This window comes from Drosophila tropicalis, unplaced genomic scaffold (assembly GCF_018151085.1).
Source record: "Drosophila tropicalis isolate 14030-0801.00 unplaced genomic scaffold, ASM1815108v1 contig_393, whole genome shotgun sequence".
In the NCBI taxonomy this organism is placed as follows: Eukaryota; Metazoa; Arthropoda; class Insecta; order Diptera; family Drosophilidae; genus Drosophila; species Drosophila tropicalis.
Genome location: NW_027172855.1, coordinates 20,729 through 46,187, shown reverse-complemented (window position 1 = coordinate 46,187; position 25,459 = coordinate 20,729). Strand labels below are relative to the sequence as shown.

The following is a 25,459-nucleotide window of genomic DNA, read 5'->3' as shown; positions in this document are numbered from 1 at the left end:
TTTAACAACAAATTCATCTAAATATATTTGTTTATAACCTTGGATTCGACCTTAAGTGAATAAAATTGAAATAATATTAAGATAAATATGGATATATGGAAAATATGGCCAGAAAGGATAAATACGCTTAATTGAAATTTTCCCGTAAGTTGAAACCTTTTCGAAAAATCATTTAACAAGTCGAAGGCCAAACATGTTTCAAATCCCTGTTATAATAGAGTGACAGATGAAAAAAGTGAAAGAATTTAAAGAGAAAATCATAAAAAAGATTCACATTTCAAAGTTTGATTTATAGAGGAATAGAATTCCATTATGTCGGTTATGTTCGCTGAGACTTAGTAATCAGATCTTAATTGAACCTTTTGGGCAGTGTTTCAGTTTTATTTCACTTCATTCTTTTGCCTATATATTTTTGGTTTCTGTGTGGGTCTTATGTAGTTTCACATACTTTTTTTTTCATTTCGGTTATTTTTTTGTTTTGTTATTTGGGGGAAGAAGCCAAAAGCAAAAGAAACTATGGCAATCAATATATAGAAATAAAGTGTTCTATTTATATTGATGTAACAATTAATGCTTAGTGCTTCTTCATTAATATTATGATTTATTTTGTAATAAATTTCTAAGAACTTTTCCTCTCAAACAAGTACAGCGGAAAAATGTATTATTGCATTTCTGTGAGTTATTCTTAAATTGTTTAAATATTTATTATCTTCGCTGTATGGCTTAACAATTTTTCTGTATGTGTTTTTTTAAAAATCTTTATCGTTTTTTTTTTTTTTGGATATTTTTTTTGTTTGGTTTTTTGTTTAGTTTTTGCACTTTTCAATAGTCAACTTTTGTTGCAGTTTCTTTTTGTTTTGAAAATGAAAATATTTATCTTTCGTTTTGGTTTCTTGTTTTTTTTTTTTTTTTTTTATTTTAGTTAGGATTTTGTTCGGGCATTTCGTTTTTGTTATATATCGCTTTGTGATGCCTGGAAAACTGCTATGATTTAGAGATATTTTATGCATTTATATATATATATGTGTATATATATATAGACTATATATATACGTGTACTTACGATTTTCTATGAACTCATTGTGTGTGAATGTTCTGTGTTTGTGTTAGTGGCTGACTTTTGTTTTTTCGTGTATTAAAAGAGAAATCATAACGCAAAAAATGTTTTCTGTTGATTTGTTGAAATGTTTTTCTTTATGTGTTTTTATTTCTACCAATTGTTATGTTTTTTTTTTTTGTAGTTTTTAAATTTTTTAATTACCTGCTGGTGCTAAAACTAATAATATATACAAGGTAAAATATTTTCTGTGGTTTTTACTTTTTGTTTTTTAATTATATCAATTGCGCTAAGTTCATCTAAAGGTAATTTTCTTTTTCTTTCTTACGGTTTTCTGTTTTCATTACTTGGCTAGCTGCATTTTCATTTTCTTTTTGCTAGTATTTTCATTTGCTTGATGTAGATTTTCATTTAGTTTAGATTCAGTTATTCCTTTTTTGTTTTTAGAATATCTTTAGGAGTATTTTCTTTTTTCTTCGTTTATTTATTTTTATATATATATTTTTTTTTTCATTTGATGGCCTTCAATTTACCAATGTTTAAAATTGTTTATAATGATAATATATATATGTTTGTATGTGTATGTGTAAGTATGTGTGTGTGTGTAAGGTGTGTGTGGTGTATATATATTTTTGTTTATGATGGAACGAAAACAGTCTTTGGGTATTCATTTTCTTTTTTTTTGTGGCTTTTCTTCGTTTTTGTTTTTGTTTTGCTTTAGCTTAAAACAATAAATGAATTTAACAAATTAAAAAACTAAACTTTTACACTTAAAAAATAATTGAGTTTCGCCTTCTAAATGACTGGCTTAGAGTTAACTGAAAATTAATTACAAATTATTAAATGTAATTAAATTAATAAATTCATAAGCCTTTGCCTAAACTAAACTTTGGTATGCTTCTTCATCTCTTCTACTTTTACCTTTTCGTACCACTTTTTCTCTCTCTCTCTTTCACTATATCCGTTTTATCCGTTTTAATCGATCATGAATATGCCTTAATAATTATTAAATATATATATATTAAATTTAAATGCTGATGAAATATTTTTACAAATGTCATTTTCTCCCACGTGTCAATTAATATGTGTTTGATTTTTCTTTTTTTCTCAATTTCTTGATGCTTGCATTTTCATCTTTGGTTGCTTCAATATTGGTTTCGAGTTTGTATGTGTGTGTGTGTGTTTTTGTATATGTGTACTGTTTTGTTTTTCACTTAATTTCGCTTCTGTTTTTTTGTTTTAAATGCAACTCTCAGTTTTTAGTTTCGCAACTTACAATTCTAGTTCGGTATTATGGGGATTGGGCGCTTCTGGCCCATACATATTGGCCAGCTTATCGAAACGTGGCCCCCAGGCCCCAAGATAGTCATATTCCTGTTGTTCATCATCGGTACCTAAAAAACAAAACAAAAACAAATGCACAAAAGGAAGGGAAAAGTGTTAAATTTAGTTTTTGCTCTTCTTTTTTGCCTTTTTTACACCCAATATTCAGTTGTATTTGATATTTTTTGTTGGCCTGAAAATGTCACAAAAACAGAGTGTAAAAATCAAAAAAGTGTTCTTGTTTTTCATGTTTTGTATTATTTGCTCTACATTTCAGTGTAGCCTACTTTTTGGGGCAATCTGCAGTAGTTGTGGCATAATTTGTCTTTCATTTAGTTCTACATTCATTGAGTGCTCAATTATTCTGCATATTGGGTGCAAAATGGTCTATTAATGAGTATCTATATATGGAATGCTTACCCGATGCCAGAGAACTAAGCGAACCAGCTGTGCTACCGCCACCTTCATAGGCATAATTACGCAAATCATCGAATGGCGGTGCATTTGGATCGCCATCGGCCCGTTTTTTATGCTCCTCAATGAACATGCCCACATTGGGCTCTTGGCCAGGCATTAGTGTCATCACGGGGTCTGATAATGAAAGTGAAAGGGGAATAATACAGATTAGAATGCTTTATTAAGTAAGTCAGGATAAGTTGTCAATTGAGTAGAAATACAACTCATAAAATCGATTCTATTGATAATTCTTAAGTAATCTGTATGAATAAGTGTTAAATCTACTTACACATAATTGGCATTTTCATTGGAGCCAATTCTGGTGGCATGGGACCACCGATGGGTATCTGCAGTGGTGTAATATCGAATGCAGTCATATCATCCTCACCGCCGCCCTCATCATCATAGTTGATAATATTTTCGCGTACATCGTCATCGGGTCCAGGATACTTGATATGGGCCTCACGTCGCCGATTGTAGACGACAAATACAAGGACGAGTACTAAACAATTGCAAAAAAATAACAAAAACATTTATTAGAAATGTATTCTACAGTATTCTATTTTTATACATAAGTATATACATATATGCAACAACAATTCTAAGGACATTTAACAGGCAACAACATTTTCAACATTTATTTATTATTTAACTATTTGTTTTTAAAACAACAACAACAAAATATGCTTAATTAAATTCTTCAATAAAACAGATGGATGAAAAGAATTGGAAAATGAAAGAAAAAGAGAAAAGTAAACAAAGAGAGAAGAGAGTAAACAAAATATTGCGCACATTGCCCCAGTTTCAGTAACGCAACACAAAATGGCTGCCAAATGGCAAATCAAGCTACAGACAGAGACAGAGGGAGACGGAACAGAGTGTCCCTGCTGGTCTCCTGGTGTATTTTTTTTTTGTGCGCTTTTATCTTGCCAACTTGTTGTCTCGTTTCATTTTCTAATTTCGTTTCGGAACGCACTGAAGAAAGATGCTGAAGCTAGATGTTGGGCGGTGGCAGGGAATGGGTCCTGCCTGCATGGACAGCAGCATCTGTTGCACAAATAATAAAGCCTTAGAAATTGCCACCATACCACAAAACTGAAGTTGGAATTGGAGTTTCTTTTTTTTTTTTTTTTTTGGTCATTCTTTTTTGGGTATAATTTACTACGGGCGACTTCTGGCAAAAAGTTTGCTATACCCTTCACAAAGAGCATTATGGACTTTTTCTTCATGCCTGTCTCTATAAAGTTTCTCAGAGCATTTTAAAATTCGGTGTGCAACATTTTGGTTTTGCGTTTTCTTTAAGTCCATCTGAAGAATATTGAAGTAATTGGTAAATAAACATTCACCGTTTGTTGTTTAATTTCCATTTTACTTATGCAATCAATTCTCCTCCTTACTTATCTTTCTTTTATTTAATTCAATATACTTTAATTTATGTAATATCCACGGAAATGACATTTGATGTGTTTGGCTGCTGCTGCTGCCTTTCCGGTTGATGGAGTTTTTCTGATTGTATATATGCGATTTAATTAATTTTACTGTCGGCGTTTGCATAGATATTAAAATTGTCCATATGGACAAACTTTTGATTAAAGAAATCGAAACGAAATAAGAAATCAATGGGGAAAAATTAAATAGCCAACAATTAAAATATTCATGAGAATGAAGTTTTTCCTCCTCTCTCCAGTTTTCATGTTGTACTTGAATATGGCAAATAGTTGTAAACAAGAAGTTATTTAATACAAAAGTTCAACAAATTTCATTAATTTGTTGATATAGTTTGCAGGTTAGCTAAGTTAATTGGAATTTTTCAGTTCATAAAGAGGAGAATAATTTAAATGAATTAAAGTTTGCAGATGAAAATCTCAAAGATGATTTATAATAAATAATCTACTGATTTGAACTAAAGTAAACTGGCTAAAAAATTGATTAATTATAAATTTAAATTACAGCAAAATTAAGACTTAAATTTGTTTAAAAAAATAACTAGCTTATAACTAGATAAATATGTTAAAATATATGATAAATTAAAAATCATGCAGAATTATAGCTTACTTACTTTCTCGGCTTTCTAATTTCTGGCCAAGCCAACTAACGGTTTAATGCTATTCAACTAGTCCTTAACTTACTGTTAACTTTTCTCTTTTTGCCAACTTTTTCTTGTGTTTTTTTTTTTTTTTTTGCGTTTTGCGGCAGTCAAGAGACCCTTACCTTCACCTGATACATACTTGTAATGGATGAATGGTTGGATACTTACATATCAGTGTGCTCAAGCAAAGGGCCAGAGCAATAATAAAATCACGCGACGGCGTCAATACACCGGAGGCCAATAACTCCAGTTCACAATGCATGCCCGTGAAACCCATGGGACAATGGCATACGTATTTCTCGGGCGGATCATGATCACGACATCGACCGCCATTGCGGCAGGGAAATTGTAGACATTCGTTCTCGTTCACACAAGTGCTGCCAGAGCTTTTATAGCCCGCAGGACAACTGAAGGAGTCCGCGGTGAAAATAAAACCAATGCAAAGAACCAACAAAACGAAGAAAACGAAAAACCACACACACACACAAAGTTGGGGTTGATGTGCATATGTAGTAGTGTTTATGTGTGTAGATGGTGAGAGGAGGAGGGGAAAAAAAAGAAAAGAAATTATTTAAAATTTGTTTTTCATCATGCATTTGAAAAACTTTTACAAAAATTTTGTTTTTCTTGCATGAAAAGTATGTAACTTTTATTTTAGCTTATTCTTCTTCACTCGCAGTTATGAAATTTTCATTTTTTTATTGTTTCTCTGTTACGTAGTGTTTACATGTATATGCGTATATGTGTGTGTGTATGTGTGCATGAAAGTGTGAAAAACTGTCAAAAAGTCTTATGAAAACGTTCGGTGGGGTAGTTAAATTTTAGTTTTTATTATTTCGCTATTCCCTTTATACCCTACTAGGAGGGCATTTGGCCTTGTTTTTTTTTGGGATTTGAGAAAATTCTCATTTTTCCATGGACTAGTAGTTGACTCATCGATATTCAATCATAAGATAAGAAACTATACGTCTATATACAATATACAAATAAAAATAGTTTTTACGTAGGGTATAGACGCTTCGTTAGAGTCCATGTTATCTGTTACTGTTTTATATATTCTTTTTATTTGCATAGATTGTTGTTATTATTTGACGCTTTTTCGGTGTAACAAACTTTTAGCATTTGCATTGGGCAAACATTTTTTCGTTTCTCCCATTTTTCTATCTGTTTTCCCAACAACACGCATCTTAAGTGCTCTTTAGTGCAATTTCTCTACCTTCTCTTTGCCATAGCTTTTCCTCCATTTTTTTTATGATTATTATGCAGCTGTTTTTCTATGTTTCTTTCTCTTCATCCCCTGCATCTTTTTGCTGGGAATTGAATAAAGTTTTAGTTTCTGTCTTTTGGCCAAAACTTGGGCTTTACCCCAAGTCGCTCCCCCTCTACCTCTATCACTCACTAGTTGTGTGTTTTGCACTTAACTTTGTTTTGATTAGTTTTTTTTTATTTTTTGTTTTGTTTAGACCAACTTATACATTGACAGTGTGCAACCAGTGAAAGGAAAAGGAAAAGCTTTTCTGCCATGTCAGTTGAATTTCCAATGAAAATTGAGGTGTGAAATGAAACCTCCAAGGAGTGAAAGCTGCATGGGGAATATGTGGGGGAACCTAGACAATTTGCAGAGATGCTATGGAAATGCCAAAAGATTTATTACACTTTTTTGAAGAATTTCTAAAGAAATTTTTTGTTTGATTGTTTTTTTCCTATTTCATATTCAAACTTATGAATAGAAAGCAAGAACTGGACATAATTGTTTGTCTTGAAAAACTTATGAGAGATTTTCCTGGAAAAGTATTTCTTATTTCAAATATTTTCCTTAATAGTTTATTATATTTCATGGTGTTGTGTTTGAATTATCCATATAAATTTTTTCTGTTTTTTTTTCGTTTTCTTTTTTAATTTGATGCAAATGTGAAAATAATGACAAAATCAGTTTGCATGGCAGTTGATCGTCTGTTCCATATTCCCGTCCTTCTACTTCTTCTCATTCCTCTTCTCTCCATCTTAAGCAAGACATCTTGAACTTTAAGTTTTTGGCCAAAATCCATTCACTGACTGGACTAAGTCAATTTTTTGCTGAACAATTTTCCCTTTTTTAACTTTTTTTTTTTTTTTTTGATATATTGACAATGATTGGGTAAATGCTAAAAGCAATTCGCAAGCAAACATGCTTAAGATGGCCAAAAGAGAAATGGAGAGGCACAGAAGTGTCTGCGGAAGATGGCCGAAAAGTAAATGCCTCAAAAGCAGCAAAGGGGCACAAAAAAAAAAAAAAACTTTCACACTAAATCAGAGGCAAATGAAAAGTTGAATAGTTTTCTTCTTTTTGTGTGCCTTCTTTCGATTGCTCCCAAGTGCGTAGTTTAAACCGATCAGAAAGTGAATGAGTGAGTGGAAGTACTTGATAATTTTTTTCACTTTTTTCTGCCTTCTTTACTCGCTCTTGTCCATGGGTCCATGGGAGAGCAAACTTTGCCATATTTTACGTCATTAAGTTTTAGTTTGAAGAAGTTGTTTTAACCTTATTTACACGAAATGTTCACATATAAATTTAACTCGAAAGCCAGGAATCGGCAACGAAAAAGTGAAAAAAACAAAAAAAGGAAAAACTTGCAAGTGACATTTGCCTTCGTTCAATGTGAGAGAAAATCCTTGGCCAAAAAAAAAGGAACAAAAATTGAAGAAAAGGAATGAAAAACTGGCAGCTGTAGCTGCTTAGTGGCTGCTCCTCCTCTAGCAGATCCAGCTTCAGTTTCAGCTCCTTTGAGCTGTCCTGTCTCGAGCTGGTGAAGTGGATTTAGTGTGCATTGTGATTTCATTCTTTGGGTTTCGTTTTTTTTCTCTCTTTTGCTTTTTCTTAAGCTATTGCTTTTGTTGTTCTTTGTATCTTTGACTGCACATTTGTTAACTTACCTGAAAGGTATTTTCAGGTTTTTGTTTTATACTTAAACTTTGAAATGCGTCCAAAATGCTATGTATATATAGATATATCTGTGTATAAGAACATGGGTTTTTGGGGGGAGGACATTCATTCAAGAGTGTAGACTAAAGTGGCTCTAGAAATTTCTTTAAACATTGACCTTACCTTAGTATACTTATGGTTATTTACATATAACGTTTACGTTTACGTTGAACAAAACAAACAACATTGATAAGCAAAATATTGAATGAAAATGTGCAATAACTCGATGATTGGTGATTCGCTAAAGGTGCTAAGATGATGAATGTTTTTTTAATGAAAATTTTGATAGAGTTTGAATGATTTCTGATTTGGATGATATGGACAGCTAAAGGCTAAGGGCTAAGCAGGCAGGTTCTAATTAATTTATATGTATATTAAATAGATCTGGTATGTATTGTTGCATATTTTTATATATGTATGTATTTTTGGTTTATCTATTGGTTTTTGCTCACTCAGTATGATCAATAGGCAAACCAATATGGCCGCCAAGGCTCCCATGCTCAGTTTAAGGGTCTGACCCTCTTGCACCAGTTCACAATTCTCGCCCCAAAAACCATCGGGACATATGCAACGATAACGCAATCGCGGCTCAAGATTAATACAAGTGGCGCCGTTCAAGCAGGGCAGATCGAGGCACTCATTACGATCCATGCAACCCTTGGAATCGGGTGACATGATCCTTCCTTCGCCACAACTGCCGAAGTTTTTGTTTATTTTTTATTTCGTTATATGAATATATGAGTGAGTGTAAGGAAATCGATAGTGTGTATATATAGAAAGTTAACATTAATTAGTTCAATTGTATATTGAAATATTGAGAGCAACAGAAAAATGCAAAAGAAATGTTTATAATTTAATATGAGGCCAATGAAAATGTATGATGATATTTTGGGTTTATTTATAGTCCAAGTTTATGGGAAACACAAAAGTATTTAGCGAATGATTGATAAGTTTGGGTTTGCGTTTAGGTTATGAATTTCATTATAAATATCCTTAAATGTTCTGTTGTTGTTTTAAAATTTATTGTGTAAGAGAATACAAAATTAAAACTTAAGTAAAACTTTCCTAGGATCAAATCGCTAAATTTCTATTCAGTTATGGCTTGCTTTGGAAGAGAACTGAAATATACATATAAAGTCCCTTTCTAAGAGCCAATGGCTCAGCAAGTTGCTGCAAAAGTGTTGCTGTTCGTGTCGTTCTTTCATTGGCTCAGGCTTTAATTCAGGACTCATTTCCAGGAAGATATTCAAATGTTTCCTCAGTCTTTTCATATGAACTTTACAGCAGTTTACAGTTGCAAGACTATTTAAGGTAACACTCTTAAAGAACTATCTCAAACTCAATCTATTTTCATATAATATATTACTTGCAATTTTATTTATTTACTCTTGAGCAACATTGTGAATATTTTTGCCATGGACCCTTCAACTCAAGGGTTTTTTACTTTTGTGACCTTTGTGAAATCCTCAAAACAAAAGAGCATAAATAAATAGAAGTCGTTTCCATACCATTTGAAACTCACTCAACGATTTCGACTTGAAATCTAAATGATGAATAAGCCATTTCTATTGATTCTAAGAAATCACTTTTTCAATTGCCTTCGAGACTTCGAACTTAAAGTAAATGATAGCTCAAAGGAGAAAAAAAATACGTTAACCGAAATGGTAAGAAGGTAAAAGATGAAAAGTAAAACGTGTATTGAGGGGTAAAACGCCACGTGTGGTTTTTCGGTGTATGCACAAAAAGAAGCTTGAGAGGGTGTGTCCATGTGTGTGTGCTGGAGTGAGTTTTGGTACCTGTGCCAAGGTTTTTCACAAAAGCTTGTTAAACTCCCTGTAACTCTCAGTGTGTTTGTTTGTATGTGTATGTGTGTGATGAAACAAAGCGCTTGGTGAGTACTACATATGTACAGGCAGAATAGAACAGAGTAATAGAGACTGAGAGAAAGGTGGAGAAGAAGAGGGAGAAAAAGTCCAGTTTTAGGTAGCCGAAACAAATGGCCATCTTCTTCTCCCTCCTCTAATTCCTGAAAGCCTAAGCCGATTGATTTGTCACGCATCGTTTCATGGTAGAGAAAATGGTTGAGAAGGTACATGACTAACCGACTAACTGACTGGTTGACTCTGTTTCATTCGTATGGGTGCGTATCCTTTGATTGAACGAGTGTGTATGTGTGTTTGACTCTATATCCCTTTCATTTTGCCTTTAATTGATTAAGCCTATCAAAAGTTGGTTTTTCTGCTGATTGTTTGATTTTCTCTCTCAATTTTCATTGTGTAAACTTCTGGTTACATTTTGTATCGTCACACGTGGCGTGGCATTTTTCATATTCGTTTTCTTATGTTGGTGGTGTCGTGTATATTTAGGTGTTGGTCGCTCAGTTCGAGGTAGTCAATTTTTCGTTTTGATTTTGAGTAAGGAAGCGATATGGCATGTTATGAAAATAAAATTAAGGAAAAAGTAGAGGAAATAAAACTTACGTGCACTCATAGACATTCCAGAGATCAACACACTCAAATGGATCTGGGCAAATGACATTCGAGCAGGGCTTATTTGATGGACAGCCCTTCTCCAGATTCCTAGCCATGGTAGCCTGACCCCATTGTGTGCCATTCATGGCTGGTGGTAGAGGTAAATGTTTGCCCTCGAGACTGAAATTGTTTGACATGGAAATGATGTAATGATGAAAATGCTTGGAGATATTTACTTACCGTATATCATCAAGACAACTCTTCTGATAGTCCGCATAGACCTCAAATGTTCGCACTCCTGTGTACTCTGCCTTGCCGCCAGCATAGACACCTTCCTGCTTGTCTACCAACAGCCATTGATGTCCCACAAACTCAAATGTTTCGTTGTAACGTCGTCCCTCACCGCCATCCAATTCCAGAGTGGCTGCAGAACCATAACGATTCACCCTAACCACATGCCATTGACCATCGTTCACAGTGATGGCATTCAGCCAGAGGTCCTTCTCCTCAGTGCGTAATGAATTCAAATTGTAGCGGAAATGCAAATAACCATCTTTAATCTCCAATATTCCATATTCTCGATTATGCTGATCACTGACACGGAACAATTCACCGTATTCCTCACGGGTGCGGAAACGTAGCTGCACTTGAGTACTAAAACGATCGGGTTCGAAACTCAAAGCATATTTCACATAACTCTGGGCCTTGAAGGTGGTTGGAATGGTGGGTATGTTGCAAGCGGGTCCAGTCCAACCTGGGCGGCAATGGCAACGGGCCTCGGACAGGGAGCCCACACAATTTCCATGCTCCCAGCAACGGGCCGTGGTCTCTGTTTGAGCGCAAACTTCTTCGGTTTGAGGGCAACCGGCCACACTGTTTCGCGATAGTCCAGGGTGGGCCAGATCGTACAATTTGGAATTGTGGACCAAGTTCCTTATACAACCATCGAAACCCTTGGCCGTTGGCATATAGTGCCAGAAGTACAGACTCTGATCGAACTGCTCACGATAGAGACCGCCAACTTGGAGTGGAGCATTCACATTTAAGTACTCATTGAAGGGTGGAATTTGACCCCTAGCCTGGCAGGACATGTCGTCGAATTCTGGCGGAGTGCCATCTTCCATTTCACTAATCTCGGCTGATTTACAGAAGTCAACCACCATTCGTATCGTCTCAGTGTCCCAAAACAAATCGATGCGATGCCATTCGCCGTCATCCAAAGTCTTCTTGGTCTTTACGCGTAACTCCAAAGTTCCAGAGCCGAAATCAATCAATAATCTAGGGTAACCACGTTCCAATTCCAGAGCAATGAAGTCCGATATCAACATCTCATCGCGTTCAGGTGGCACAATGGGTCCATTGTAGATAATCAGACCATCGGGCTTACGTGTAATGAACTCCAGACTTAAATGCGATTCATCGCACATTTCAAGCGGAGGATACCAAGCCCATCCATTGCCGCGGAAGCTGCGTGTTGTCTGTTGACATCTGGGTCCGGTATAACCCACCGGGCAAGAGCAATGCGGTCCGAAACGAGTGTCCATACAACGACCACCATTGTGACAGGGTGAAGAGCGACATGACTCGGGCTTGGTGAAGTTTCTGGCACCGCAAGTACAATCCGCCAAAGTGTCCACCCGCACGCCAACCAAAGCCGTCTTGTTGGCATTCACCATATAGGGTAAGCTGCTAATTTCCAAGGCGTTGGTGCAGCTGCCCTCACACATTTGGTTCTCATAGAGACATTCATCAATGCCAACCATGGTGATATTGATGCCCACATCCTTCTCAATCTCCTCACGATGCATTAGCACAATGCCATTTAGACGCACGGGTTTATAATAGGGTGAACCATGAGCTGAAAATCTAACATCTGTGAGTGGGGGATGACGACGTTTCAGTTGGACGCTGAATATGTCAACATTTTCACGTTCCGTATTCAAAAGATCGGCCAATTTGTCACGGAAACGATCCATTTTCGAGCGGCTCATACTTTGAGTGCGGTAATTCCATACGCGTATGAAATCCTCATCTGAGATGCCTGAGAGACGCACCGATCCTGAATTGATTACTGCCTCATGTGGGATTTCTCGTACAGTCACGGTAACATTAGCCGGAACATCGGTCTGAGTGTGCTTACGGTCATAGACCTTGAATCTCAAATGATAGCGACCTTCACGAGTGCCCGCACGCATTGTGACCATGCCTGAGTCCTCATCCAAACGGAAACGAGGATGTTCGAGGGCTTCCCAATAGAATTTCTTATCGGGCAAGTCCCAATCATCCAAATCATAGACATAGACCCGCCCAATGGTTGTATCTGGCGATTGTCCTTGGTAGTTGTAGACAAATATTTCCTTGGAACCGGGCTGCATTTTATTATCATTCACATCGCCAATGATCACAGTCAAAGTACTGGTGCCTGTCATTGCTGGTGAGCCATGATCCTTGATAACAATTGGAATCATATACTCTTTTTGTTGCTCCCGATCAAAGGAACGCAGGGATGAAATGACAGCCATGCCATCACCGTTTGCACCCTCTGTGAAATTAAAATAGAGAATGGAGATATTTAGGGAATTGCATGAGAAAGGATTAATTAAACTAGTTGGAAATTTTACAGCCAGTTAGAGGTAATTGAAAAGGCCTGTCCTTAATTCTGGTTCTGTTGTAACTTAATCAGCTTTCATCGTGTTACCCAATTATCAAAAGCCAAAAGACCAATTTTACAAATCCCCATAATGTGGCCAGTCGTTTTTCTAGTAGCTCTTAAAAGCATTTCCTAGTTACCTGTAAAGGAAAAGCGCTCTAGTAGGTAATCTAAGCTCTTTTATTAGCCTTAAAACACACCAGGCATGCTGGCATACTGGCATACTCGGCAGACAAACATTTTCTGCCTGATTGCAGATGCAACTTTTGCAATGTTGGCCATTTGTTGTAATTACGCCTTTGAGCCAACAAGTGTTAAGTCTTGGCTAAAACATGCAGACAACGTATAGCACGAAGTCCTTACATACATAGAGACAGAAAGAAGAAGGCTTAATCCTCTAGCCAGTTAAAGGGTATGTATGATGGGTTAAGAAGAGTGAAGGGCAGACACACACATACTACAAATGTATTTTTAAAGACACTCCATGGTGTGTTTTTAGGCAAATTGTATGCAAATACTGGCAGAGAGTCAAGCCACAGACAGAGACCGTAGACCAGAGGGCGGAATGTTTTGTGGAGTAGCATCGAAATTGGATTGCCACCCACGCAAATTGTGACTGGGACTCCAACTCCAATGCCAACTTGTTGTTGGACAATCCACATGGGGGTTTTCTTTTAGTTTTTCCTCTTTTTTTCCACCACCATGTGCGTGGGAATGTGAATGTGTGTGTGTGTGTGTCGAGTCGCTTTATTCCTTTTCTCTTTTCTCACTAACGGACACAAATGTATGTAGTTTTTGGCTTTTGTGGCAGACGTTGGAGGTAATTTAATTGAAAACTTGTGCATTTGCCATTTTCCTTTTTTTCCGGAGGATACCCACCCAAACCAAATGCAGGGGCATGGTCGTTTCGGAAGGGGGGAGCCAGGCAGGCGGGCCTTGGAAAATTATATGGGCATCAAGTGATTTTTATTGAAATTGTGGCTTAAGGTCAACTATATAGATAAAGCTAACTAGGTCAGTAATTGAAAAAAAGCTACACGAATAGCCTTTAACTGTGCTTAATGTGAATGGAGGAAGTAGATTTATCAGAGGTTTTAACATCCCGAAATATCCTGAACTGACAATTAACGAAGAAAGGGACTTACATTATCCATTTTCTAAGCAATTCCACGCATTAAATACTTCTCAAGAAGCTACTTTTTATTACATCGGCTGCATAACCGTTGCTATAACGTCTGGTAAGTTTTTGAAGCTCTTGTTCTTGAAGAACAACTAAGTTTCCGAGGGGACTTCTTATCTCTTTAAAAACTGTTTTATTTATGGGAATGTCCAAGTTTTCTAGTAGACAATTGAAGTGACTTATGTCAATGTCTTGACTAGAGAAATTCGGAATGTAGAAAATTGCATTTCTGAATCCCTTTCGAAAGAGTAAATGCTGCCGCTACTTTGTCTCATCAGGTAGGTGGATATACCCATACATATGTATGTATATGAGTATGGATGTAGGTGTATGCATATGGCAAGAACTCAGTTTGCTTATATTATTTAAATTTTCATGTGGGTTGTGCGGTTTACTGTTTCCGTTTTATGACCAAAAAGTTGAATCGACTACCTTACCATGCCAGCCATTACCATAGCCATAGTTGCCTATTCATTTTTGGGGTTCAGTTTGTTGCTGTATCTCGATTTTCTGTTGTTTTTTCCCCAGTTTCGTTTTTTTTTTTCGGGTTTTGTTTTCCCCTGGCAGGGGTAATTGCATTTTTATGCTTTTGTTAGCATGCTGGCACATATTGTGACAATGGAATGTCCAAGCCAATAGTTGTCTAAGGATATATCCAATAGGAAATCTACAAACTGAAAATTGTTATGGTAGAAAGTTTCTGACCCAAATGTTTTTGAACGCAAAAAAAGTTTTTGCATTCCATTGGGAGGTCAAAGTGCAGACAAATAGGAGCTTCACTTCTATCAGCTTTAAAAAAGGAACGGCTGCAGTATGCAATAAACAAAAGTCACATTTAGTTTAAAAAGAAAGAAAATTTGTATTCCTAAAAGTTTATCTAGCTATTTTTTAAAACTTGTTTGACCCAAATAATATAAAATGTATCGAGAAATATGATTACTTACTTTGATCTTGTTCGACTTTGAAAGAAGCACGTATGATGTCATCGGCACTGGGATCCAAACGGAATTGGAAGGGTGGTCCATTGCTCTTGGAACGATCATCATCATCGGTGGCCAGAATTTCAACAACTTTACGAGGTGGCACATGTTCGGGTAGAACAGGTCTATAGTCCTTAAGGAATTTGGGTGCATTATCATTGATATCCTGCACAATGACGGTCAAAGTGGCGGTGGCTGTTTTTGGTGGACTTCCATCGTCAATAGCCAAAATCTTCACTTGATGACGAGGAACTACCTCACGATCCAAAGAACGTTGTATAGTGACGGAACCATTTTGATTAATTGCAAATTGTCGCTGACGATCCGATGAACGATCAATCGAATAGGAGACTTTACTTTTGCCACCTTGATCTGGATCTGTAGCCTTGAATTTCTCCAACTCAGTGCCAACTTTGGTGTCCTCGAATACTGAAACTTCCACATTGGCTCGTTCAAAGTGTGGCTTATTATCGTTGATATCGCGTAGCTTAACCACCACCCATGAGTAGGCCACATGGTACTTGTCATTATCGTTGTCCTCGCCCTTATCGTTCACTTGGATGCGGAAACGGAAGCCATTGCTTTGCAATTGATCCTCATAGTCCAGGGGTTGAACGATCTTCAGGGAACCAGTGCCATCATTATTCCTGACCATGGTGAATTTATCGGCGCCATAGCCACTGTTATCGATCACCTTATATTGGAACTTATTAGTTTCATCCTCATCATGCACTGTAACCGTTAAGATGGGCATTTCGGGCAGAGCAGTGCCATCAGTTTCATCCACTTCGGTGAACCATTCATCTTTGGTAAACTGCGGCGGCATATCGTTGATATCCTTGACTCTAATAGAGGCCGTCCCCGTCCCTTTTAACCCTCCACCGTCCATTGCCACCACTTGAATCGAATAGTCCGGAGTCCTTTCACGATCCAAGCAGCATACAGCTGTCTTTATTACTCCCGTATCTGGTTCAATTTCGAATATTGGTGAGCCAGTCTCCTCTTCAATCACATTCTTCTCAATCGAATAGACAAGACGAGCATTGGAACCCTCATTCGGATCATCGTAGTCCACAGCTGTCATGGTCATTACCACCATGCCGGCAGTGCCATTTTCGGTGACATTGCCAAAGTAAACGCCTTGCGGGAAAATGGGGGCATTGTCATTAATGTCCTTCAAATTGACCTGGACATCCGCATAGCCCACGAGACCTTCGCCACCCTCATCCTGGGCAAAGACGGTGAAACGCCACTGGGGACGTCCATTCGGTTGATCGCGATCCAGTGGCTATAAAAAAAGTACACCAAAAAAAATGGGGAGAAGGTTAGTAAAAAAGGGGAACGATTTAATATGGCTTATGCTCAGGGTTTTGGTTATTGTGTGTAATTTTAAGCTGTCATAACCGCAAAACCGATTAACATCATCAGGGGACACTCACCCTAAGCCCTAACCCCAATACCAATTCCAATCTCCATCCTCACCCACATCAAGTGAAACCCTGTGAAAATTATCCTTTCACAACAACAAAAAGATATACATATATATGTATAAAGAAAGAATCTTGTCGGTTCCCCCTTCTACGTTGATTTTGACTTTGATATGCTTTCATTCTGGCAAAAGCCTGAGTGATGTGCAGGTGTTTTCCACATCCCAAGTACCCGACCATCCCACACTTCCCCCTCATCATGGCATCTAAACTCACGAATAATAAAAAGCGCAAAAAAAAAGGAAAACGATTTTAATCAGCACTTTGTATCTCTTGGCTCATGTCGTAACGCTTAAACCCTCATACTCGAGCCCTTATCCTCCCATACCTAACCATAACTCCCTCATATGACAACCGCAGAAGCAGTAGCAGCAGCTTTTCATGGCGCTGACATTGGATTTGTCGTAAAAAATAAGCGACAACAATAATCGGAACTTTTCTCTGAGAAAGATACGACTAAGATTCACCGTAGAAGTTAGTTTTAACTTTTTTAAAGAAGGATGATGACTCACCACTAGACATGAAGATTTTCAGACACACTTAATTTTGGATATTCTTATGCTCTTAAGCTTCTCTAGTAATTTCCCTACTATCCAGAGAATTATGAGCTATCTTTTATTCTTAAGTACACATATACCCGTTTTATACCATTTAGCTACCGTTTATCAAGGCAAAAAAATTCACTGGGGGCAAAAAAATAGAGAAAGCATTTCTCCTGCATCGTCATCGCTTTAATTTGCATGACAAATTTGCCAGCCATTGTTATGACATATTCAATTTAAGGGAATTAGTTGTGTGAGTTGTTGTGGGTCACATGGATTGTGGTTTCTGTATTCCCAACCTTTTCTTTGTTATTCCACATATGAGTGAATCCTTGTGACCAAAACAGAGAATTATTAAAGTAGATATTTCGTTAAAAAAAAAAAATACATTTTTAACTAATAAATGAATAGTTGAAATTTCAAAGCTTTGTTATGCTTTGGGAATTTATTTTTGTTTGGAATGCAGAAAACATTCGGTTAAAGAGAATGTTGAATGTTAATATTAATAATGTTTTTTTTTTCCTTTGATAATTTCAAGATAATTCCACAATTTCTGTCATTAAAACTAAATGCAACATATTTAGAAAGTTAGCTACTATTTTCCACTAATAAGTAAGTAAGTGCTTGCATTTTATTGGAATAAAATTTGCAAAGAAATTTGCAATATTAGTTCCTTTAAATGCAATTAAAAACGGGAACAAATGAACAAATTGAATTGCAATGCAATAAAGACAGAAATATTCTATACAATAGTTTTTGCCAATTATATGCCCATACACGGGATGGCAGTTGAGGGCAGCAACCCCGCCGTGATTTGTAGTTAATATTGAGCACACGTATTTGTATTGTAGAACGATTATTTTGTTGTTTGCCGGTCGGAGAGCCGACTATTGAAGTACGGGTACGGGCTTAAGTGCGTTGTGCATTGATGGGGCTTAATCAGCGAACACATTCCGCAATTCGCAGTTGTGGCCTGAATGCGGAGCAATTTTATTTATTTATGCATTAAATATTTTTGCATTCTGTTGTTGTGTTTTTTTTTATTTTTATTTGTTTCTACCTCGCTCTCTTGTGGTTTGCGGCAATTTGTTAATGCTTAAATTTTATGAGTTTTCAGTTTTTCCATTCACTTACCTTTAAAACGAATATTTCACCAGTTGTGCGATTAATATCGAATTTGCTATTAGCCGGATTATCAGGATCAATGCCTTGGCCAGTAAGGAAGTAGACAATATTCTGCGGACGATCCTTGTCGCCATCGGTGGCGGTTACCTGTTACGAAAAATCAATTTTAATAATTTGATGGAAAATTTAAATTTTATAAAGCTTTTTTTTTTACTACTCGTACTCGCATGCAAACGAAAAACTTGTTTGTGATTTATTTATCAATATTTTTATTTTTTTCTTGGCCAAATATAAATCTTTTGCCCGGTATTTAGTTTTTAAATATTTTACCAACATTTTGGTTCATGGCGAAAGTTGATTGAGGTTTGTTTTCTCTTGGTTTTCTGTTTTATCCTCTAACAAAGAGAAATTTAAGTTGGACTACTAAAATTTCAAAATTAACTTTAAATCTTTAATAATGCAAGAATTTGTATCTTTTAAATCAGACTAACAATCGAAACGTTCATATGTTACTATGAACTGAGCATTAATATTTTGTTTTTATTCTTGTTTGTTGATGTGGTCAACTCAAAGGATTTTAGGGTATGGCAACTTCGGCATTGCCATAGTTATTGATCTCTGATTTCCATTCTATTTTTCGGCTTAGGGACTTATTGTGGCAAAAATATTTGATAAATCAACACAAAATAAAACGAATTAAAAAGCATGCAATTTAGTAAGCATATGTGCAAGTTCACAGTTTAGGATTTTTTGAAAGTTTTTTTGTTAGTGCTTTTAATACCAATTTAGTTAGTTTCAAGCTGAAAATTAAATTAGCAGGCAGTTAGTAAACGAGAAACCACAATACAAAATCAAACTTGGATCCTTAAACATTAAATATTTAATGCCATCATTCGATTTTTAATTAGCACTAAATCGAAAAAGAGCAATTGAATGAGATTAAAAATAAAAGGACTATACAATGTTAATTAAAGCAATGCTTAATAAATCTAAAAAACCAAATTAATATAATTAAATAAATGTTAAAACGACTGAAAACTGTTTTCTAAGAAAATTCGTCAAATTATTTGTTTGGGATGAAAAAAATACAGATACAGATGTCCAACTGTTATACAAATCTGTTATACACAATCTGTTTCTATGGAAATTTAAGATTGAAATTTTAACGAATTTCCCAGAAGACTGCGTACCAATTATTATTACAATTTAACCCAATCACCAATTACACATTGGTAATTCCCTTTTGGCAATTTACTCGAATGATTATTCATTTTGGCTTTAAAACAATTCTTACACACACACACACACGCGCGCACACACACACAGACAATGACGCACACCAAGGGGATTATTGTTTACTTATTGTTATTACTCAGTTTACAATGTAAAGTTCAAATGAGATATGAATACAATGAGAATTATTTTAATTGTTATATGAAAAGTGATGGTTTGTTTGTTTTTGTTGTTTCAGTTTTTCGTTTTAATTGTATTTCATATTCATATTGGATACGAGTATTACGAAAGAATAAGTATCAATTGGTATTAATTAACGACCTGCATTATGGTAAAGGGTGTACGCATTTCCTCATCAAGTGAACGCTCATATGATGTCTGGGGGAATTTCGGAGGCAGATCGTTGACATCGCGTACATTAATCACGATTGTTGTTTGATTTTCATTTAAACTATCCGAGGCAACCAATTTCAGTTCGTACTATACATATATAAAAATAGGCATAAACAATCATAATTAAATTATACAAAAAAATACAAAAGATAAAGGTAATAAATAAAAATATATGGTGCTTTTGGAAAGACACAACAAAAAAAGACCATTGATTGGAATAATAAATAAAGAAAAAAAACATGAAAAATTGTACAAAATGAATAATTTGTTTTGTTTTTTTTTTTTTTTTTGTAAATAATACAAATGATTTTCCTTCATTTGTCCATCAGACAGCTGGCACAATTTTAATCTTGTCAAAATAGTTCTCTTAGTCAATTAGTCAATCAGTCATTTGGTCAATTTACATTTGCATTTTTCCAACCAACTCTTCTTGTTTATTCATTAAAATGCAATAATTTAATCTACTTATTCAATTATGCATACAAAATGCAGTTTTGAGCACAGGACTTAATCGACATATTTTGAAATTATAATAATCTCCTTTTTTCTTTTACTCTCCATCTCATCTCATTTTTGTTCAATCTGTTTGGCATTTTTACTGATGGTTAATCAATAATCTGCCTAACCTTTCAGTAGGGTATTATGGCTGTTCAATTGTTCTGTACTTTACGCGTGGATATAGAAAGCTTAGTGTGCAAATAAAGGTTTCCAGTGATCGTTCTTTAAATAGTTATTCTGTTCTTAAAACGCACAAAAGCCATATAACAAAAGGCTGGACACGTCTTAAGACGAAAGCAGAAGGATAAGGCTTAGAGCATTTAAAAAGTTTTAAGCAAACAGAAACAGAACTCCCCTTCATAGACAATTTCCTTATTCTTTAATCATGGTTTGAAAAACCATAAGATTTTATGACTTCAAGAGTATAACAAGTTCGGTGAATAAAATATATTTTTCGGTATTTTTTTTTTACCAATAAATTTGTAAAATGCTTTTCCTTTGCCTTTATAAACTCATTTATGTTTTGTGGTTTAAATTCACATTTATATATATATAAAAAAAGGGAAACTGTAAAAACATTTCTTGTCATTATTTTTCGTTAAAAAATGTTTTTCCATAATGTTTTCGCAATTTAAGTCAAATTGTTTTCCAGTAATATAAACAACATGCAAATGGGTTGAAATATTTATGTTTTAACATTGCGCTAAAAAAAAAAAAAAAAAATTTGAACAAAAAAAATGGGAAAGGAAATATGCAATGTCTATTAATGTATTTTTATTGAGTGACAAATTGTAAAAAATCTATTAAAATGTGAGAAAAATATTTATTTTGTGTGAAATAATTTTCGCCATATTTTTGTTTTTTCGTAATTATAAATATTTGCTTTATATGTTATTTTGCAGCAAAGAATTTGATTTATTTTATAAACTTTTCACTCAAGCGAAAACGCAACAAATCAACAAATGAAATGAAACTCATGCAATTGATAAGCAACAAGAAATAAAGCTCTACGAAATAAATTGAAAAAAATCTTATAAATTGCTAAGCTAAACCAAGCTAGGTGATCTTTAATCATTTGCTATATAATTTGAACTAATTTCGTGTTATTGACCTGCAACACTCGTTTGGGCAAATTTCGATCATCTTCTTCCGTAATCTGTGTACGATATGTTGGCCTCTCGAATACGGGCGGATTGTCATTAACATCTTTCACATGAATTATAACCGTAGTGTAGTTCTCCTTCAGATTATCGGAGGCAGCCAAACGCAATTCATACTGCACACACGTAAGCATTGATTGATTATTTATTATGTATTGGAAATTAAATTATCATAAATAATTAATATTTTAATTTTGCATATTTATTTTGTTTCAATTTTCGGTTGAATTCAAGAATTTGACAAATATTTGCCAAAGACTTGAACAAGCCATACAATTTTTTGGTCAATTGTTCGAATTGAAATTCAATTAATGTTTCGTCCTAGTTGTTCGTGTTGCTTTATTTGACTTTAATTTCTCTCTCTTTCTTCCTCACTACACAAGTGTGTATGTATTTTTTGACCGCAATTGTTGAGCATGTACTAAAACGTAACTTGCCGAGGAAGTTTTCTTCAATATTTAACTAGCCTTGCGGTTGGCCAAACGCGAGTTGCAAATGAAAATCAAGTTTTGTTTCTTAATGAATTTTAAAGTTAACTCGGGCAACAAAGGGGATATTGTAACTGAAAACTGAGGGGATTGTACTAAAGTCTAGTTAACCAACTAATTGAATATGAAAGTATTCAAAGATCGATTGTGAGAATTTGGCATGTTAAAATCTTTATAGAAATAATTGCCAAACTAATTGGCAAGTGAAAGTTTCCCTAAAATGTAACTAAATCAGTGTATATCAATACAAATGACAGACGACATTTCTCTAGGGCTATGAAATGAAAATTTTACTTTATTTTTATGAAATTGATTAAGTCTGTTGCAACTAATTCCCATATATGTAGTTTCCTAACTTTATGTCGTCTTTGACTTCTAGTTACATATAAATATGTTTCGGCTTTAACTTGCAAACTCCTGTATATATGTAGGTATTTCGTTCTTCATTTTCTCCTACTTTCCATTTTCATTTCCATTTATTTTGTTTTCCGAATGACATAAACAAATCTCACAGTTGACTAAACCCGCAACGCTTATGTCATAAATATAGTCACAGCCTCTCCCCGCCCCCTAAACAGCCACAGCAACAACAACACTAACAACTGCTTGGAAAAAGAATGTTTGTCGATTACTGGTATACAAAATAAGAGCCAAGATAGACAGCTCCCTTGGTTGTTGGTTTGGTAGATTTTCCTTAACTTACCCTGCGTCGTGTCTCATAATCCAATGCTCCGGCCACATAAATGGCCCCAGTCATATTTTTAACCGCAAAAGCGCCGCCAATGTTGCCGCTGGTAATTTCATAGCGTATACGTGAGGCTGTAATTGTGTATCAAATATTTGTATTACCCACATACATAGATGTACATACATATACACTCATATGCAAATATCTCCATCTCCAAGGAGAAGTACTACTTACACTCATCGTGATCCTTAGCCGTTACAGTGAGCACTGTGTGTTGAATATCCTCATTCTCATCCACTTCGGCTTCATACAGCGATTTGTCGAAATAGGGCGGATTATCGTTTTTATCGGCAATGCCAATGCGTATGAATTTGGTGACTATTTAAAGGGGAGAGAGAGAGGGAGAGAGTAAGAAGGGGGAGAAAGAAGAGTTTCAGTTAAATGCCAGTTTAAAAGTTTCACTCAAAAGTCTCGCAATTATCACGTACTCTAGACAAATGAATGAAATTTCAGAGACAAAAAAGTTTGACGACGTCGACTCAACAATTTGACGCCTTTCTTATTGACATTTCCTCAATTCTTTTTACATTTTCTCTTTTGACTTTTCTTTTAACACTGTGTGTCTGCGTGTAAGTGTGTGTGTGGAAAATGATGTTGTTTTTGATGCTGTCTTCTGCATATTAAATAAGCCTTACAGGGAACGTATATATCTTCAATTTCCATTTTTCCTATCCATTTTGAGGAGATGATGTAATTTAATTTCATATTTATAGATATTCAATTGCCAGATTCTGTCAGATTTTCATGTTGTTAAAAAGATTTTGGTGTAAAGAAAAAGATTTTAAAAAGAGTGAGCAGTAAAGGTGTGACTTAGACACAAATGAACCTCAAATTCTTTTTATTATGTTTGAGAGAGTCTAATGTTTACTTGCTGATTCGAAAGTCTTAAGTCTAGACTAACCATTGGTTATAGCAAATAAGGTTTTTTTATTAACCACATAGTGCTATAGTAATTATTTAACTTTTTTTCCAACTCGACGGGCTTACTTTGTGCTTTTGGAGAATTGTTGTCAAATAAGCTGTCATTATGGAAAAGCTTAGAGTTAGAGAACATAGATTTTGTATAAAGATTGAATACATATTTGCACTCATCAAATTACAGTCTTAAACACAAACTAAATTATTAATAACAAAACAAAAACGATTTAATATCAAAAGGGGGTTGAACAATTCCATTCGTTGCTGGGTACTGCACTGCACTCCTAAGTCTAATTAATTGATTTTGATTTTGACTTACCTTAACAACAAATGAATATCAAAATGACATGAGTCCTACTATTCCATCTGCTAGTCGGAATTTCATTTCTATTTTCACTCCAACTGGGCTAACATACAAAATGTGAAGCATTGTGTTCATGGGAAATTTCATAGGCAATTGCCAGCAAATAAACGAAAGGAAAATGTCTAAGAACAATAGACAAAACAGACAATATAATTTCTAAATTGGCAGGCAAAACAAGAGGAAATGCAAATAGCTCATACAGAGAGAGAGATAGAAAGAGAAAGAACAGCAAAACAGCATAGAAAAGGAAGCTAACAATGGAACATATCATCAGTGGCTTGTGCTGTGTGGAAAGTAAATTACATATATCATTTATAATTGCAGCAAATATTGCTTCAGCAATGGCTATAAACAAGGTTTAGCTTTAATTAAATATGTGCAAAATCGCAAAATCTTGAACGAAGCTAAAAATGAGACCAACAACAACAGCAAATTTTCTAGCCACATGTCCAGGATGCAAGTGTTCTGTTTATCAATTTACTTATGTATTTCTCTGGCAAGAACTTTCACTTGGATTTACCACAAACAACACACTGACCATGCATGTGTGTGTGTGTGTGTGTGTGCAAAATTATGCACATTTAGTTCAGAAGGCTGACAACTACCAGAGTTCCGCATCTGTGTACCGTTTGCATCTTCTCACCACTAAACACTTAAATTAGCAAATGTTTGAGACAATTTTCTATGTGTGCGTGCATCTGCCTTAAATTTATGGCAAAACATTGCTAATTGCCAACTCTTAGAAGGGGAACGAGAGTAAAAGATAGTTTCAAAAATGAGTTGCATTGGTTTCCGACAATATCTAGCAAAATGTGACGACATTTTAATTAAAATTTGTGTATGACAAAATGCAAATTAAAGCAAACTGAAGTAAAGTTTCGTATTAAATTTATGCTCTATTTATTAACATACATTTAACTAGACGAAACTATCTTTGAAATTATCACGAAATTGTCAGTAATATTCATATAATATGAAAGCGTCAAACTAATCGAATTAATTATTGTAAAATTAGGCAAAAGAAATTACGTATAATGGCAGTGAAGACTGCAAAATTCAGAACGTTTTCCAAAGGAAAGATGCTTAAGGTCAAAGAAAGTTTTCTAGGAACCTTGTTGAACTACAACTTGTTCATAGTGTCTACACAATTTATTAATTAAAAATTTGTTTTCAAACCTTCACCGACAGGTTGTTAAAACAAGACGATGGAACAAACCTTTAGCACTACGTCCATCATCTGTCAACTGAAATAACTCAGGGGGAGACATTCAATTAAAGTTTATTTAAAAATCAGAACAAATTGCTGTCATGAATGCATTTCACGCACTTTTTTTT

At 35.1% G+C, this 25,459-nt stretch overlaps 1 protein-coding gene across 1 annotated transcript; it reads right to left on the bottom strand.

The window, feature by feature from the left end:
• Positions 1–1,440: 1,440 nt before the first annotated feature.
• Positions 1,441–23,144, bottom strand: LOC137572735 (neural-cadherin). The gene is made up of 11 exons (XM_068284529.1): positions 23,017–23,144; positions 22,798–22,913; positions 21,558–21,722; positions 18,332–18,469; positions 15,133–16,456; positions 10,599–12,900; positions 10,368–10,538; positions 8,340–8,581; positions 3,126–3,338; positions 2,801–2,971; positions 1,441–2,451 (listed from the first exon to the last, which is right to left on the bottom strand). The coding sequence occupies exons 2-11, from the start codon at positions 22,849–22,851 to the stop codon at positions 2,330–2,332; spliced, it is 4,902 nt and encodes a 1,633-aa protein (XP_068140630.1). The 5' UTR covers positions 22,852–22,913; positions 23,017–23,144; the 3' UTR covers positions 1,441–2,329.
• Between the last annotated feature and the right edge of the window lie 2,315 nt (positions 23,145–25,459).